The sequence below is a fragment of the Colletes latitarsis genome, chromosome 11 (genome assembly GCF_051014445.1).
Source record: "Colletes latitarsis isolate SP2378_abdomen chromosome 11, iyColLati1, whole genome shotgun sequence".
Taxonomy (NCBI): domain Eukaryota; kingdom Metazoa; phylum Arthropoda; class Insecta; order Hymenoptera; family Colletidae; genus Colletes; species Colletes latitarsis.
Window position 1 is genome coordinate 29,241,281 of NC_135144.1, and position 16,245 is coordinate 29,257,525.

The 16,245-nt window shown below is 37.7% G+C and overlaps 1 protein-coding gene across 21 annotated transcripts; it reads left to right on the forward strand.

Annotated features, from left to right (window-relative positions):
- The first annotated feature begins 46 nt into the window (after positions 1-46).
- On the forward strand, positions 47-16,180 carry B52 (serine and arginine rich splicing factor B52). 21 transcript variants are annotated; one of them, XM_076778919.1, is made up of 12 exons: positions 47-186; positions 3,970-4,096; positions 4,915-4,985; positions 8,026-8,121; positions 8,874-8,897; positions 9,048-9,104; positions 9,331-9,400; positions 13,529-13,602; positions 13,753-13,941; positions 14,800-14,925; positions 15,317-15,379; positions 15,443-16,180. In XM_076778919.1, the coding sequence occupies exons 2-12, from the start codon at positions 3,971-3,973 to the stop codon at positions 15,594-15,596; spliced, it is 1,050 nt and encodes a 349-aa protein (XP_076635034.1). In that variant the 5' UTR covers positions 47-186; position 3,970; the 3' UTR covers positions 15,597-16,180. The 21 variants fall into 21 exon arrangements, with proteins under 21 accessions (XP_076635034.1, XP_076635020.1, XP_076635014.1 ...); XM_076778905.1 differs by lacking the exon at positions 8,026-8,121 and adding an exon at positions 7,916-7,996 and having other exon boundaries at positions 13,753-13,971; positions 15,257-15,379; positions 15,443-15,601; XM_076778899.1 differs by having other exon boundaries at positions 13,753-13,971; positions 15,257-15,379; positions 15,443-15,601.
- Positions 16,181-16,245: the final 65 nt, after the last annotated feature.

Genomic DNA, 16,245 nt, shown 5'->3' on the forward strand with positions numbered 1-16,245 from the left:
GTCGAGGCGTGGACAGCCAGCGACTTTGTTCTCCGCCGTGTAAACCCCGTTTTGTTTCCGTTATTGCAGCGAGCCATCTTACTTCAGACGCCGATCATTACTTCTTCTAGTAATTTCAGTGGTATCGTATCGCGAAAGAGCATAAGGTTTTGGTGATCGAAGCAGCGTTGTTTTACGTGCATTCAGGTAAGTTTGTAAACATCGTTTTTTCGTTCTCTAGTATTACGTACGATCGTGGAAAAGTGAATTGTTTGGAAATACTTTCGTTTTACGGACGCAACGAGCCACGATTCGCGACGAGTGCTCCCGGGGAGACGTGTCACGATGCATTAACGATAATTCGTCGATTGCGAAACTTTCCCATTCGCGTTTCCAATATTTCGGTTATCGTTCATTGCAAGAATTCGTTTAACCTACGCACGTATTAATAACGTGGCAGTAAACTTTGAATATTCTGCGTCGTATGGCTGGCCGCTCACAAAGGTTCATTTTGCGTACGAAGCAACTTATCGTTTGCTTCGGTTATTATCGCGATAAATAGATTTCTTCGCGACGTTTATCGTCGATGTTAATGTTTTACAATATTTGCGTATCAATTACGTTCGAAAGCATTTCCGCGAGTAGCGGCGATAATATCCGATAAATACGGTCGTATTACCGAAACGTGGTGTATTTTTATTTATTTTTCTTTTTTTTTTTTTTTGATGTTTCTTTACCTTTTTCTTTATTTACGTGTCTCTCAAATACTCGCGTGGTGAAAAAAGGCGGCGATAAACGATCGCACGGACCGCCATTTTATGAAAACGGGTATCCGATAAAAGTACAGTTCGTCGCTCGAGTTCGAAACATATTGTAGTTTTCCGGATCGAGTTTCTTTCGGCCGTGAAACGTGGGGCGGCGGTGCTCGCGAACAGCGAAATATTCATTGAAAAACAAGGTATCGATGGTCTTTAACCTTCAAAGGAGTTACGCGAAAGAAAACAATCTACGCAGCGTGTGGATTTTATTTGGGTTTCAGGAGCAACGTGAATGGGAGCTCACTAAAGCCGCTCTAATTGCATTCCCCGAGTTTTACATTTACGTTTGGAATTATTCGCGGATCCCTTCGAAGGTTAACGCACTACGACAAACGAACTCTAACGAATTATCGAAACTCGACGTTTCATTTACTCGTAAATTAATTTACATGTTTGCTTCTGTTAATTTTTCGCCCCGTGACATTAGGCGAGTTCGGTACGTGGAATTTCGTTTGTTCAGAATTGTAAATGCAGTCGGTGGAAGAGATAAAAATCGCGAACGAAGTTACTCGCGTAAACAGGGTGCCGCGTGAGCGGAAACTGTCTGGGAAAAATGAACAACGCACAAACAATGGGGGTTCCATCTTTCTCTCGTCGTGTTAACCGACAAGCGAATAAGAATTTTGTCCAATTTGCTGCTTCCCGATAACAGAGACACTCGAGGTTTACAAATCTCACTCCAATCGTATCCATTGTATCGCTTCCACCGCTTGTAACTTTGTGTTTTCTTTTGTTTAAAGTAGCAATGTTAATGTACAAGTACCGAACACTACTAATGTTCACGCTCATCTCATTCTTGTGTAAACACGTTTTTGGCTGAGTAAGCATGGAGACATAAACACCTTAGAGCATATACTATAATGATTCATATCATCGTCCATGCGCTAAGTGTTCAAAATTTTTGTTTTTAATGATAATATCGATAACAAGTGTTTGTCGTTACCCACAAGTGCATGAGACGTGCTTAACATAATTCTAAAAAAGAAAAAAAAAATGTTGCACCAAATTACTGGACACTTGATTTTTTTTTTATACTTTTTCCGACATCTTTGAAAATTATACAGTTCGACAAGCTGCTGCAGCTTTTCATTTACGGATATTTATAGAAGGTAGATTATTATAAGCGTAGCACAATATTATCGAAAGTAGTTTAGTCGACCAAAATGTTTAATTTTATTGTTCTCTCGCATATGCAATTAACGAGGTAATGTTAAACTGTCGGACGCTGATTTTTATGAAATCTATAATAAAATTTTTAATAACTACTGTCACTAGGAATACTATTTATACAAGGTGTTTGGCCAACCGTGAGAAAAATTTTAAGAGGGGATTCTAGAGGCCAAAATAAGACGAAAATCAAGAATACAAATTTGTTGATAGAGGCTTCGTTAAAAAGTTATTAACGTTTAAAGTTCCGCCCGTATTGAATTTTTTTCTCGAAAATGCGCAAGATTTCGAGGGTATGTCTATTCACCAAAAATGATTGTAATTGACTCCCGTAACCGAAAATAATTTTTCCAAAACGATTTGAAATTTTTTTTTTCCGTCGAAAAATTTTACAACTTCTCGAATTTTTTTCTAGAAAGTGGGTAGGATTTCGGGGGTATGTCTATTCACCAAAAATGATTGTAATTGACTCCCGCAACCGAAAATAATTTTTTCAGAACGATTTGAAATTTTTTGTTTTTTCGTCGAAAAATTTAGGCGCCTAATTCGATTTTCGGTAAGGAATTTTTTTCTCGGAAGTGCGTAGGATTTCGGGGGTATGTGTAATGACCAAAAATGATTGTAATTGACCCCCCTAACCGCAAATATTTTTTTTAGAATGATTTGAAAAGTTTTTTTTCTCCGAAAAATTCCAGCACCTATTCGATTTTTTTTCTCGAAAATGGATAGGATTACGGAGGTATATGTAATGACTAAAAATGATCGTAATTAGCCCCCTCCATTCGAAAATAATTTTTTTAGAACGATTTGAAATTTTCGAATTTAATTGTTAATAACTTTTTAACGAAGCCTCCATCAACAAATTGACATTCTTGATTTTCGTCTTATTTTGGCCTCTAGAATCCACCATTAAAATTTTTCCCATAGGTGTCCGAACATCAATATTACTAATTTTTTTTTTTAATTTCATTTTAATACCTGTTTTAGCTAAAATTATTCTAATTAAGAATCTTCTTTTCCAGTATTACAGTATAATTTTAATTTTTAATCCTCTATAATATTTGTTATAAAGTCATAGAGTTGGTAACTCTGACATAAGGGGTGGCTCAAAAGTAGCTTTAACGAAATATAGGGTTTACCAATGAACATTCATGCAAAATTTCATAAAAATCAGCGTCCTACAATTCGCAATGTTTCCTTGCAAGCAGTTCAATGTTGCATATTTGTTATTTTTTTCTTTCCTATTAAACAGCATGTTTTCTATTTCTTATCGTAAATGTAGCAGTAAAGTTAAATTTATGTTCGTGTATACATCGATCCTATATATTGTTAACATCATTTAAGGTGCCCTGTAAGTTTTGCCAATATCGATATAGCTGTTCAAATGTGTTGCGTGTGATTAGTAAAGTATGTATGACGAAGTATTTAACACGTGCCTCTTAAATTCATTTTTTTTTCTTTTTTTCAATTTCTTTTATTACAAATGGCACTTCTGTATTGCACTTGTGACTTTTCCCGATCAATTTAGTGTTCCTAGTACGATCTATGTATCTTGCAGAGCCTTCTGTCTATGCAAAAGTTTCCAATATTCGATACCTTGAGTTGTTTCGTTTTTTTTTTTAATTTTTTTCTCTCCCGATCGAAGATCCCTAAAAAACGTGAAATTACAATAGCGCTAGCGTCGATTTCCTAAACGAGTTGCATTGCAATTCTCAGCCAGAATATATTCAAAAAAAATTAACGTAACGGTTCTTATGTTGTCATGTGACTAAAAAAAAAAAATAAAAAAAATGGCAGGTTCTTAAGGAAGCCTGTTATGTATGGTGTTTTTATATTTTCCTTTAAGAATGAGCACCCGAGTATTCGTTGGTGGATTAACATACCGGGTGAGAGAGCGCGACCTTGAGAAGTTCTTCCGGAAATATGGTAGAATCAAGGAGGTCGCTATGAAGAATGGATTTGCCTTTGTGGTAAGTCTAATGTGGTTCAATTGTTTTTTTTACAGTATGGTAGGGACAAGGGTCTATGTCGGTGGGCTTCCATACGGCACCAGGGAAAGAGACCTTGAGAGATTTTTCAGAGGCTACGGTCGATTCCGTGATGTCCTCATCAAGAATGGTTACGGCTTTGTTGTAAGTACCTGTATCAAATTCTAAATACGTACCCAACACTTTGCCACACTCAATTTGGTCCTAATCTTATTTTTACAAATATCTCTCAATAACGCTGTAACATTCTTGATCTTAACTTCACTAAAATAACGATTAAACTAAAAGAAAAAAAGAGATCAGTAAATACTTTGTTAGAAATATTAGTTTGTCTTGACGTTCGATCGTGGACCAAAGCGTGTACAGTGTAAAGTGTTTTCACTTTGAACACAACTCGAACTCGTGAGTTGATCTGACCTACCTTGAGCCCTGAACACATTGGTACTGTGGCTGCTTAATGGAGATGTGTGCTGGTTTTCATCGATTAATCTACAAAATGTTTGTAAGTTATGTTATAATCAAAGGGGAATCTTGTTACTACCGAACCACCTAATCGCCTATCGCTTCCTAGGTTAAAACACCGATTACAAAGTTCCAGAAACAGTATCGTACATGAACATGTCTTGAATGTTAACTCTTGTGACAGAAAATGAGCTCGTGAAACCACGTCTATTAAATTCCATTAGACTCCGGTTCTGGTAATGCTCGATCAAAATTATTTACACCATTGATCGAATTTTTTCTATTTTTTTCCAAATTAATAGACCATCTCATTGCTCTGTTAATAATACATGCATCATACAAGAATTGACGACAGATACTTACGTTACTGATTGCACAAGTGCACCGTATTTGTTAGTAAGAATTTATTGAATAATATGAGTGATACAAGCATGCAAACGCTGGAATTGGAAATATTTTTTATTACATTTCGATTTGTAACGAGACTGTTCTGTTCGCAGGAATTCGACGACTATAGGGACGCGGACGATGCTGTCTACGAGCTCAATGGAAAGGAGCTGTTAGGCGAAAGGTAATGCGTACTATTTTATTGATACATACGTTTCACACGCAATAGACGAAAAAAAAAAAAAATTAAAAAAAGCGTATGTTAGGAGAATGGTGTAGGTAGCATGTTTTGCATGATTAGTTACTTTTCACGATTCATCTGATTTGTGGATCATTCGATCCACTTTTGAAGTTCTTTTATAACATTGTTGGTACCAGACATATATGAAACATGTACCGTTAAAACTTTGTAGTCCTTAATTGCACATTTCTTTTAGGACAATTGAAACAAATGTAATTATTGGCGATCGCAACATTTAATTTTCATGCGTACAATATACAGGGTGTTCGGCCAACCATGGGAAAAATTTTAATGGGATATACTAGAGGCCAAAATAAGACGAAAATCAGGAATATCAATTTTTTGATTGAGGCTTCGTTAAAAAGTTATTAACAATAAAATTCAAAAATTTCAAATCGATCTGGAAAAATTATTTTCAGCTGCGAGGGTCAATTACAATCATTTTTCGTCATTAGACATACCCTCGAAATCCTACCCATTTTCTAGAAAAAAATTCGAGAAGGTAGACAAATTTTTCAACAAAATTGAAAAGTTTCAAATCGTCCTAAAAAAATTATTTTTAGTTGCATGGGTCAATTACAATCATTTTTGGTGAATAGACATACCCCCGAAATCCTACGCATTTTCGAGAAAAAAATTCGAGTAGGTAGACAAATTTTTCAACAAAATTGAAAAGTTTCAAATCGTCCTAAAAAAATTATTTTTAGTTGAAGAGGTCAATTACAATCATTTTTGATGAATAGACATACCCCCGAAATCCTACGCATTTTCGAGAAAAAAATTCGAGAAGATAGACAAATTTTTCAACAAAATTGAAAAGTTTCAAATCGTCCTAAAAAAATTATTTTTAGTTGCATGGGTCAATTACAATCATTTTTGGTGAATAGACATACCCTCGAAATCCTACGCATTTTCGAGAAAAAAATTTGAGAAGGTAGACAAATTTTTCAACAAAATTGAAAAGTTTCAAATCGTCCTAAAAAAATTATTTTTAGTTGCGTGGGTCAATTGCAATCATTTTTGGTGAATAGACATACCCCCGAATTCCTACGCATTTTTGAGAAAAAAATTCGAGTAGGTAGACAAATTTTTCAACAAAATTGAAAAGTTTCAAATCGTCCTAAAAAAATTATTTTTAGTTGCGTGGGTCAATTGCAATCATTTTTGGTGAATAGACATACCCTCGAAATCCTACGCATTTTCGAGAAAAAAATTCGAGTAGGTAGACAAATTTTTCAACAAAATTGAAAAGTTTCAAATCGTCCTAAAAAAATTATTTTTAGTTGAAGGGGTCAATTGCAATCATTTTTGGTGAATAGACATATCCCCGAAATATTGCGCATTTTCGAGAAAAAAATTCAAAATGGGTGGAACTTTAAACGTTAATAACTTTTTAACGAAGCCTCCATCAAGAAATTGGTATTCTTGATTTTCATCTTATTTTGGCCTCTAGAATCCCCCATTAAAATTTTTCCCATGGTTGACCGAACACCCTGTATATTACTATAGCTGTGTTTTAAACATATGTTGAAAATGCAACATTAGCATCACAGCTGATACTGATAATTTCACCTAAAAATTGACAAAATGTTGATTAAACTCGAACAATTTTCACGATACAAAGTTTGCTCAATTTTGTTAATGTTGCACAGACGTAGGATTGTTCATGAGAAGCAATAGCATTGACGATATGTTAATTTTTTATTTAATAACCCTTTTATGTATTATTGAGTGAAGTGCTTTCGTTCTAGACGTTCCCGAGATATTTGCATTTGGAATTAAAGGCATCGTAGAATTTTATCGATCGAAGAAAGAGAAAGATAAAACAGAGAAAATATGTATAATCGTATTTGGTATCTTTGTTTCTGTATAATTTAACGATTAGTATTATTTCTGTGAATAAAGGTCCACTCGTTGATTCGTCTTAACAACACAGTAAAGTAATTTGCTCTTTCAAAATTTTGTTCCCGTTAAAGTCTGTGTTGAAAATAATATAAACACTCTTCTGAGTCTTTCTATAGTTCTGTTTGGATAATGTTCACCATGTACCAGTAATATTAATCTGCTGTTGCTTCTGTATAATTTTAAACGCCGAATATGTACAATACTTTTGGTTTCTATTGCCTTTAAGTCAACGCTTTCGATGAACGGCGTCTGTCCTCCAAATTATCGATTGGATTTGTTCTGGAATAAAAGTGCATCCTACTTAAATAGCCGATGTGACTTGCCGCCATTTTGAACTACTTCCATCAATTCCCCGATCATAAACTGACTATATTGATACTTAGTATAAACGAATGACTCAGCATTTTAAGTAATGTATATTGCTTCTTAAAAAAAAAAAACAACTTATTAAACAAGAAAAACGAAAGGAAAAAAAAAATATATATCAAGACGGGGTGTAGCTTAAGCGTTTTCATAATTTTCTGGCGATCGCGCGAACAAGTTTGTCTGGTCCTTGAGCGTTGGCGATGAACACAACCAACGCAGAAAGATATAAGCGAGTCGAGTATGCGGATCCCAGTCGATTATGAGAATGCCCGCATCGGAACGTTAACCGTGTACACTTAGATTGGTGAATAAGTCGCGCGTTAAGTGGACAACGACTAGAAAATTTAGAGAGGAAAGAGAGGGGATTATGAAGACAAGCGTGAGAGAGAGAGAGAGAAAGGGAGAGAGAGGGGACAGCGCCTCAGTGGCTTGGACTGGTGATAGATATGGCGAGGGGCGGCTGATGATATTTGATGAACGGATTTCGGAGAGGAGGCTGAGGATATGGAAAGAAAAAAGGATGGAAGGAAGGAAGGAAGGAAGCACCTTTAGAGTAAGAATTAGTCGAGGACTTAGGCGGGGTTTTGTTGGGTGTGTTTCAGAGTGGCGGTGGAGATAGCACGGGGTGTTTCAGGGAGGCGAGGCGACCGTGGCTACGGACGCTCACGCTCCTGGAGAGACAAGTAAGCATATCCAATGTGTCTTGTTACAGAATTACTGTAGAGAGGGCCCGGGGGACACCTAGGGGTAGTGACCAGTGGCGCTATGGTGACTCCCGTGGTGGTTATGGGGACTCGAGGCGATCTGCGTAAGACACGCTATCCTTTTTTTTATTTTATCAGAGCGATCATTATCCCCTACTCCCCTGATGGCAGTCCACTCGAGACATGCAAAATCCTTCCAGAATTTCCAATGGGACAGAGACGGGCAGAATTTTATTCGAACGATAAACGAACAGAAACCGTTTTCATTCGTTGTAAACGTAAGAGGTGAACAATGTAAAAGATCTATCGACGGAGAAAATAATTGTTATGGAGTGAATTTTGCCCGTCTCTGCAGCGAATCGAAGCTTCATCGATGGTTTGAAAGAAACATATATGTGTATATATTGGTATAATTTGCTTTAATATCATTGTTATACGTGTGCTTGTATAAGTTGATTTTGTATGAGAATAGAAGGAAGAAAAAATGATTTTGCATGTCGTCTGGTGCAGGGAAGAACGTAACCTTGGATATGATGAGCTCTAGAATAGAGAGCGCGTGATACAAAGCTTTTGACTTTTTCGCAAAAAAAAAAAAGAAGCGAAATAGTTCGTCTTAAGGCGGGTAACCGCCGATTTCTAATTAGTTCGAATTGGTTGTCTTGGATTTGACTGCTCTACCGAGTACGTCGAACTAATGGAATCCAGAATCGCTAGTTGAGAAATCTTTGACCGTTTATAAGCATAATGCCTAGTGATATAACCCTCCCAGACATTATGTTGATATTACTGGTAGACGAGAGAGGTGGAACGAATGTAATTGGCGACTAATAGATGTGTGGTATTGTGTTTGTTACAGCCGAGACGATATGCGGCACGACAGGTACGCTATTGCTGCATTTTGAGTAGATTTGATTCGATTGGAACAGGTGATTGATTGTGTGCCTGAGCAATGAGTGCAGATCTGTAGTTATTTGCTGAAGGTTTAACCAACGATCCGTTATTTCTGTTCACATGACATCCCTTTTTGCAGAGATAGTGTGAACAGAAACACGAGGACCGCATCTAGCTACAAGCAATCATTGCCCAGGTACATACATCCAATGTTACGCTCTAACGATACATCTCTTTTTGTTTTTTTTTTAAATTTATTCAATTTTACTCTTGCAATATTAAATTATTAAAAGATTCAAGTATATTTTGCGTTTCCATTTTAGAGTTTCGCTATATTATATTTAACGTAAAGTCAGGTCCAAGACAAACCTGCAATTGGCGACTAACCGATGAGATAATATCTTCTGTTTTTCATTTTTTAGATACGGACCACCGACACGCACCGAGTACCGCCTCACCGTGGAAAATCTGTCGAGTCGCGTCAGCTGGCAGGTAAGCAATATCTGGTACCCCTTTTGCTTCGTGTTTATACGTCTGACGATAGCTTTTTCTCCGTGAGTTTGATTGCTACTCGAGGCTCCAGAAAAGTCTATACGAACACAAAGAAAAAAAAGAAATAACAGTAACGATAACACAAGCCGTGGCAAATGTTCTGCATTTTGTATCCCCGAGTCGAACCAAACTTACACGCGGCATTTTAGTATTACGTAATATTTTTTATTCGATTTTTCTTTTCGTCATTTTAAGTTCGTTTACTCATCCAAACTCTCTTCTATTCCGAGTAATGAAAAAAAAAAAAATAAAGATGTACATTTTGATCAAGTAAGTCTATGGCATTCGAAATCAAATCTTTTGTCCTGAATTACGAGGCGAGAAAGTAAAAATCAATTAATTAAAGATGAAAAATTTACCGAGACAAAGGCGGAAAGAGCGAAGAGAGACGGAAGAAAGGTGCAAAAACAATGAACGAACCCGGGGGATAAAGAAAATATGTGATCTCCGAGATACGAGGAGTTACAGAACCAGGGCACATGCGTGGAAACCTTTGGAAAAGTGCAACGTTTTACCCTTGAACAAATGCTAAAGATTCGGATGGAAATCGGAAGCGTGTGCTGCTTTTTGGACGAAGAGGCATCGAACAACGAACGAAAGGAGAAGAAGACAAGAGAGACAGATTGACGAAGGGCAATCTTGGGAAAACATTGGGAATGATGTGGGAAATAACCAGGACGCACTCCATCTTTCGAAACTCCTGCTCAAAAGATGCGTACGCATACATGTACACATATACGCTATGCGGCACGTTGCATACGTGTGAGAATCCATGCCAACGAATTATAAAAGTGGGCGGACAGAAATAGATCCGCTCTGTGTGCAAATACGTGGACCAAGTCTTACTTGATCAATATACATTACAATAAATATTATACATATACGTATCGTCTATCGGTGTACTTTTCGAATGATTGGTTGTCTTTTGATGTAAAACGTATATTCTCACTCAGTCGATTATATCTCGATTACTTCGACGTGTTCCTTTTTCAATTTTATTATTTCATTTACGTTCGGCCAACAGTTGAGAAAAACAATAAAATTGATGTTCTTTCCGAAGAGCCGTGTCCTCTTCGCCGAGGAGGGGCGACCGGTAGGGCCAATAGACTGATGATGTGCGATGATAAAGATGACGATGCACGCGATGGGCCCGCCTTGAGGTCAAGTGGCACCAGGTTGGTTTCTGAGGTGTCCCGGGTGAGAGAGATAGCCGCGTGGCACTGGGTACACCTACCACCTACCGCCTACTACTACTTGCGCAGTGATACGTGGTGAAACCCAGTGACAATCCCAGTGACGATAGGTTCTTACGTATCTGCGATCCTCTCATCAATGATCGCCGTGGAGAGAGAAAACGTCCGCCTCTACGAATCATCAAACGACTCTGACCTGTTTCTTTGCCTGGATGCTCTACAACCGGTCACTCTGTGTTCCATCACTGCTCACCAACTCTCTGCTACATCCTCGTCTCGATTCTTTCGATTCTCAATTACATTATCCTCTGTCCAAAAAAAAAAAAAAAAAGAAATCATGTTATCCTTAACGTCACCATATGCTCTCTTGAAACAATCTGTCATCAACTCTCTCAACTCCTTTTTACCCTCCATTAATCAGTGACCACTGTCTCACCATGTAACTCTCTACTATCACATTTATTACTACACCACGACTGTTACTGCTACTGGTACGCCACCAACCTAGCCATCTAGTAAGTCAGGCAGCGGCCACCCATGAGAGGGCATACACGGGGCCGAAACCCGAACCATCCGCGACTACGCCACACAGATCCGTTCGACCCGACCAAGCGCCGATTGTGTCTGGCCTTTCTCTCTGTCCGTAAGCAAGGTGGTGCCTGGGCCCAAGGTAAATGCGTCACCTTAACCGAGTGTACTCTTTAGATATATACATTATATCTATTATATATCTCTATACACTTACACACTTGTATAACTTTGTTCTCATTTACTGTTTATATATTGTCATATATATATATCTGTTAATAACTGTGCACCGTAGTTCAGGTGGTTTTTTACATATATATACATATATAGATCTATCTATCTATTCTCTCTCTCTTTCTCTCTCTTTCTATCTCTCTCTCTATCTATCTATCTCTCTCTATTGAAATCATTCGACGAACTTGAAGAACCGTTGCATACGGAAATAGAACCAGTACCAGAGGCAGGGGACCAGTTTTTTTTAACAACCTACTTGTAACATTTATGTGTTAGAGTTGGGCAATTAGCAGTTCACGCGGCACGATTGAGCGCCCACGACTTTTAATCAAACTTTGCCCAACCCTGATATCTTTCTTTATATAATATGACTGTGCTCGAAATTAGGCATCCATTCGTTTGAAAAAATTGCGATACCGATTCGAATGATATATTTCGCCGTCCTTCGGATATTCCATCACTTTGCAATTGCGAAACGCGCTTAGCAGCAGTAGCCACGACGGTAGTACTTTCGTAAACAAAACGACCTTAACGTTGATTGGCAAAGGAAAACCAACTTTTCTTTATGCAAGACAATTCCATCGTGTCATGTTCAGTTTCTATTGTTTTGGATGTGTATGGGGGAGCAATGACCAAAGGGGACGTTTACGATAACCAAAGCGTTTTGCAGAATTAATCCGTTCGAAGAATTAAAGGTGTGCTCGCACAATTGATTCTGAGATGAATTCTGATCACACTGCCTTTTTCACGCGAATTTTGGATCCTCGAGCACGCGTTGTTGCACGAGTTTTCGAAAAACCCGGTGTCACGGACGATACGAAGAGACCCCTCAAGACGAAACAGAGAGAATATTCTACTGGTATACAAGCCACGCACCTTGACAACAGAGTCCGCAAGATAAAGCCGTACCTGGTTCCCACAAATACAAGAACACAAGTTTCGACGATGAACAAATGAAATGGATGCCAAACAAAGAGACAGATGGATACCAAAGATTTCCACCAAGAGAAGAACGACCCCAGCATAGCGTAGAGGAAACAATAATAAAGGACAAGCGTCAAGAGGAATAAAAAAATCTTCCGGAACAGACGGATCCGCTGTAACAGTAGCGAGGGAACATTCGTGTGGCCCACGTTTTCCCCATAAATGGATCCTCTCGTCTTCTTCGGTCGCTCGGAGGAAGCCAGTGAAAAATATATTTTTCTTTTCTACATCAGTTTACAATGTCTCTTCGGAATTCTTTCTCTCTCTTTTTACTTTCGTTTTTTAGCGTTACATTCGATGTACACGTATTTACATTTACTTTTGTGCCAGCTTTGAAATATAAGTTTTTGCAATAGTAAGCATTATAGGCGGAATTTTTTTCAGCACTCGCGAATACCAATCACCATACAATCCGTTACTTTACGTTGACATCACGAGCAACTGTCTTTTCCCTCTGCCTTATGCAGTTCCATCTTTTCAACGATCGATATAGTTTCTGATCGAACCAGTTTGCGATTTAATTTATAGTTTAAAGAGACTTTCAGAATGACTTGACAAATATATCTTGTTTTCTTTTCGTATTCAAACATTACTTCATACCTGATCGTCGAGCATTTAGTGATATTCTATTGTGAGCTGCTCTGCAGAAACATTACCCTAGGCGTACCGGTTTATTTCAAATAGAAATAACGTATCCTCTTATGACAATTGTTCGACGGTTTTCTGCAGGGTGGAGGTTTGTTTTGTTAAATGACTATACTTGTTTTAAAGATTGAATTGCATAAAAAGAAAGGTTGCATCAATCGCAGATACTAAATTCGAGCACACATTTCCAACATAATATTCAGCACTGAAGATGTGGTCAGAGACAGAACATTACTTGGCATTTTTTCAGTAAGGATAGATTCTCGAGTATACTTTCGCAAAGGAAAAAATGGATTACTATAGGACAATAGTGGATAAAAGTGCACAGGAAACAATTCTTAACCTCTGCGTTACTATTAGTGTAGGAACACAATATATTTAGCATTATTCATAACGTGAATATAATCGTATCTCATGATTAATTATAAGACAAACATACAGCGTCATTGCAATCTATTAATTCTTGTTCTTGTGTGATGCTCAGGATTTGAAGGATTATATGAGACAGGCTGGAGAAGTGACATACGCAGATGCACACAAACAGCGCAGGAACGAAGGGTGAGTTAGCAGTTATTTGAAAAACTACGGTCACGCTAGTGTGGTCCGTAAGTTCTTCGTTTCTTAGATAAGACACAAACTTAACTCACGAACTAACCAAGTAGTAAATTGCTGCTCAGACCATTTAATCGCAATTGTTCAATGTTGCAGAGTTGTAGAATTCGCAACGTATTCAGACCTGAAGAACGCCATCGACAAATTGGACGACACAGAACTGAACGGGCGTAGAATCAGACTCATCGAAGACAAAAGACGCGGTCGTCGCTCAAGATCGTCGAGTTCGAGGTCAAGGTCAAGGTCACGATCTCGATCTCGCCGCCGATCCCGCTCCCGCTCAAGGTATTCCCGTCGTTCTCGAACCCGATCCAGGTACTGTCGGGGGCGATAATGTCTCCAATCATTCTTTTACGTTTACGGTTAACCCATTTATGGCGAAAATGGCGAATTTACCAAGTATTTGGACTATATAAAACGCAAGTTATAAATGGGTTGATTCAACGCTACATAGTTCGTGTATCGTTGCTGGATTTTTTTTTTTATAAATTGCTTTGTTTTTTCGAATATTCGGTCCAAGCCCACTTAAATTTTACGGCACGATTACGATTTCTGCGGCCCCTACTTTGAAGGTTAAATTTGTGTTCTTGGAGTCATTTTAACCCCTTAACGTTCACGCCCGAATCTGACTGCTTTGAAAAACGATATTTCTTTAATCCAATGGTTTAAGGGATGATAATATTTGTTTTCTTTCAAATTATACGTTGGATACAACATTGTAAGTAACAAAAACCGCTTTTTTGGAAACAAATCCAATAAAGAAAACTGATCATTCTTGGTTAACCCGAAAAATATGAGCGTTAAGGGGTTAAGAAAAAGTTGTATATGTTATGGGTACCAAATCGGCCTGGTTTAGCCGGTAAATTGTTTTTTTTTTGTTTTTTATAAATCTGCAAGTATCTCGTTAACTATGCGAAATATGACGAAATATCAGGAGATCTATTTTGTAGGAAATTGAATTTCTTATAAAAAAACATTAAAATGATGTTTTGTGAAATAATATACTAACCCAGACCTAACCCAATACCTCAATAATATTCATTACTAATGGAGTTTTACACTTTGTCGTATTAACTGACGTTTATTTTATTATTCAAGTTGTTGGTAAAATCATCTGACAAAAGGATTTTTCTTTGTACCCAGGAGTCGCCGCAGCTCTCGCAGCCGCAGCCGTCGCAGCAGCCGTTCCAAGTCAAGGGCACATTCTAAATCCAAATCAAAGTCCAAATCCAAATCCCCCGAGCGTAGCCGCTCGCGTTCCAAATCCAAGTAAGTATCCCGATCCTTTGTTACATTTAACTCGTTCGTCTTAAATTCTACTCGTTTTATTGTCAATGTTTTTGGCGTTTATTTATTTGCTTTGTTTCTTGCGCAATTTTATCGGCAATTGAACACACATATTACACGTTTCATCCCCCTCACTTTTGGCATTGTGTTTGGGCTCGTTTACAACGGCCTCTCACCGCTTATTCTTCATTTTTTTTTTTTCTTTTTTTTTGTACACGAACATCATCCATTAACAAGAAAAAGAAAGAAGTTTTCAATTGTATTTGTTATTTGTATTTTCTGTCTCCTTTTCATTTGAACTATAATTTTACAGATCAAGAGACCGCTCAAAGTCGAAATCTAAGTCAAAGTCCAAATCCAGATCTCGTTCTAGGTCCAAGGCCGAGAGGTCAAAGTCCAGGTCGCAGTCCAAATCCAAAGCCAAGTCTCCCTCGAAGTGAGTTTAATGGATATAATTAGCGCAAGAAAAGCAAATCTATAGTCGTCCCTTTTAATCCAGTTCTTCTTACAGAGACAGATCTAGTCGTGAAAGATCAAGAGGCGACAGATCAAGATCCAGATCGGGCAGTAAACATAGCAAAAGCCGCAGCCGCTCCCGTTCGCCAATGAACGGGGACAAATCGCCAGAAAGTAACAAACTGAAAGCTGATTAAGAGGAGGAGAAAAGAAAACAAATGAATGGGGAATGAATGAAAAATGGATTTATGGAGCGAAGCTTTGACGAAAGTTTCTCTTGTGTTTCCTTCTTTTTTCTACATTAAACACATTCAAGAAGCCAATTTCATCATGCCTGGTCTTAAGACGTCAACTTTTCCGACATTACTTGTAATTAACATAATATATACATTGTTTTGATATGCGAAAATTCTCGGAAATCTTTCTCTCCCCGTGGAAACGTGAACTTTGAAAATGTATGTAAACTATCGATCGGCTTATGTATGATTAATTTGTATATGGTTTATTTGCTTGAACCAATCTGGTACGTTGGTTTCACTTAATTTTAATCAATTGTACACATCCTCCTGACACCACTCGCATTTAGAGAAATAAGATGTCTTCATACGTACCTTAAACGGACTCTACACGTTTTCGATGTATCTCCGTATATCGAGGATTCCCTGTAATGGCTTTTTGTATATATTCCTAACAATCACATTACAATGTGGAAATATGTGATGTGTATTAAATTTAGTGGTAAGAGGTATCTTATTGTCAATAAAAATTCATGCCAAGCCTACTGTGTATCTTGTTTTTTTCACATACAAAGGAAATTCACTCTTAGTTCTTTTTACTAGATTAACT

Bases quoted from the DNA above. Each gene is read 5' to 3' on its own strand.
- B52 (XM_076778899.1), top strand. From the start codon at position 3,971: ATGGTAGGGACAAGGGTCTATGTCGGTGGGCTTCCATACGGCACCAGG. The intron at 9,401-13,528 runs GTAAGCAATATC...TGTGATGCTCAG, and splicing joins CGAGTCGCGTCAGCTGGCAG to GATTTGAAGGATTATATGAG. The intron at 15,380-15,442 runs GTGAGTTTAATG...CTTTTAATCCAG, and splicing joins AAAGCCAAGTCTCCCTCGAA to TTCTTCTTACAGAGACAGAT.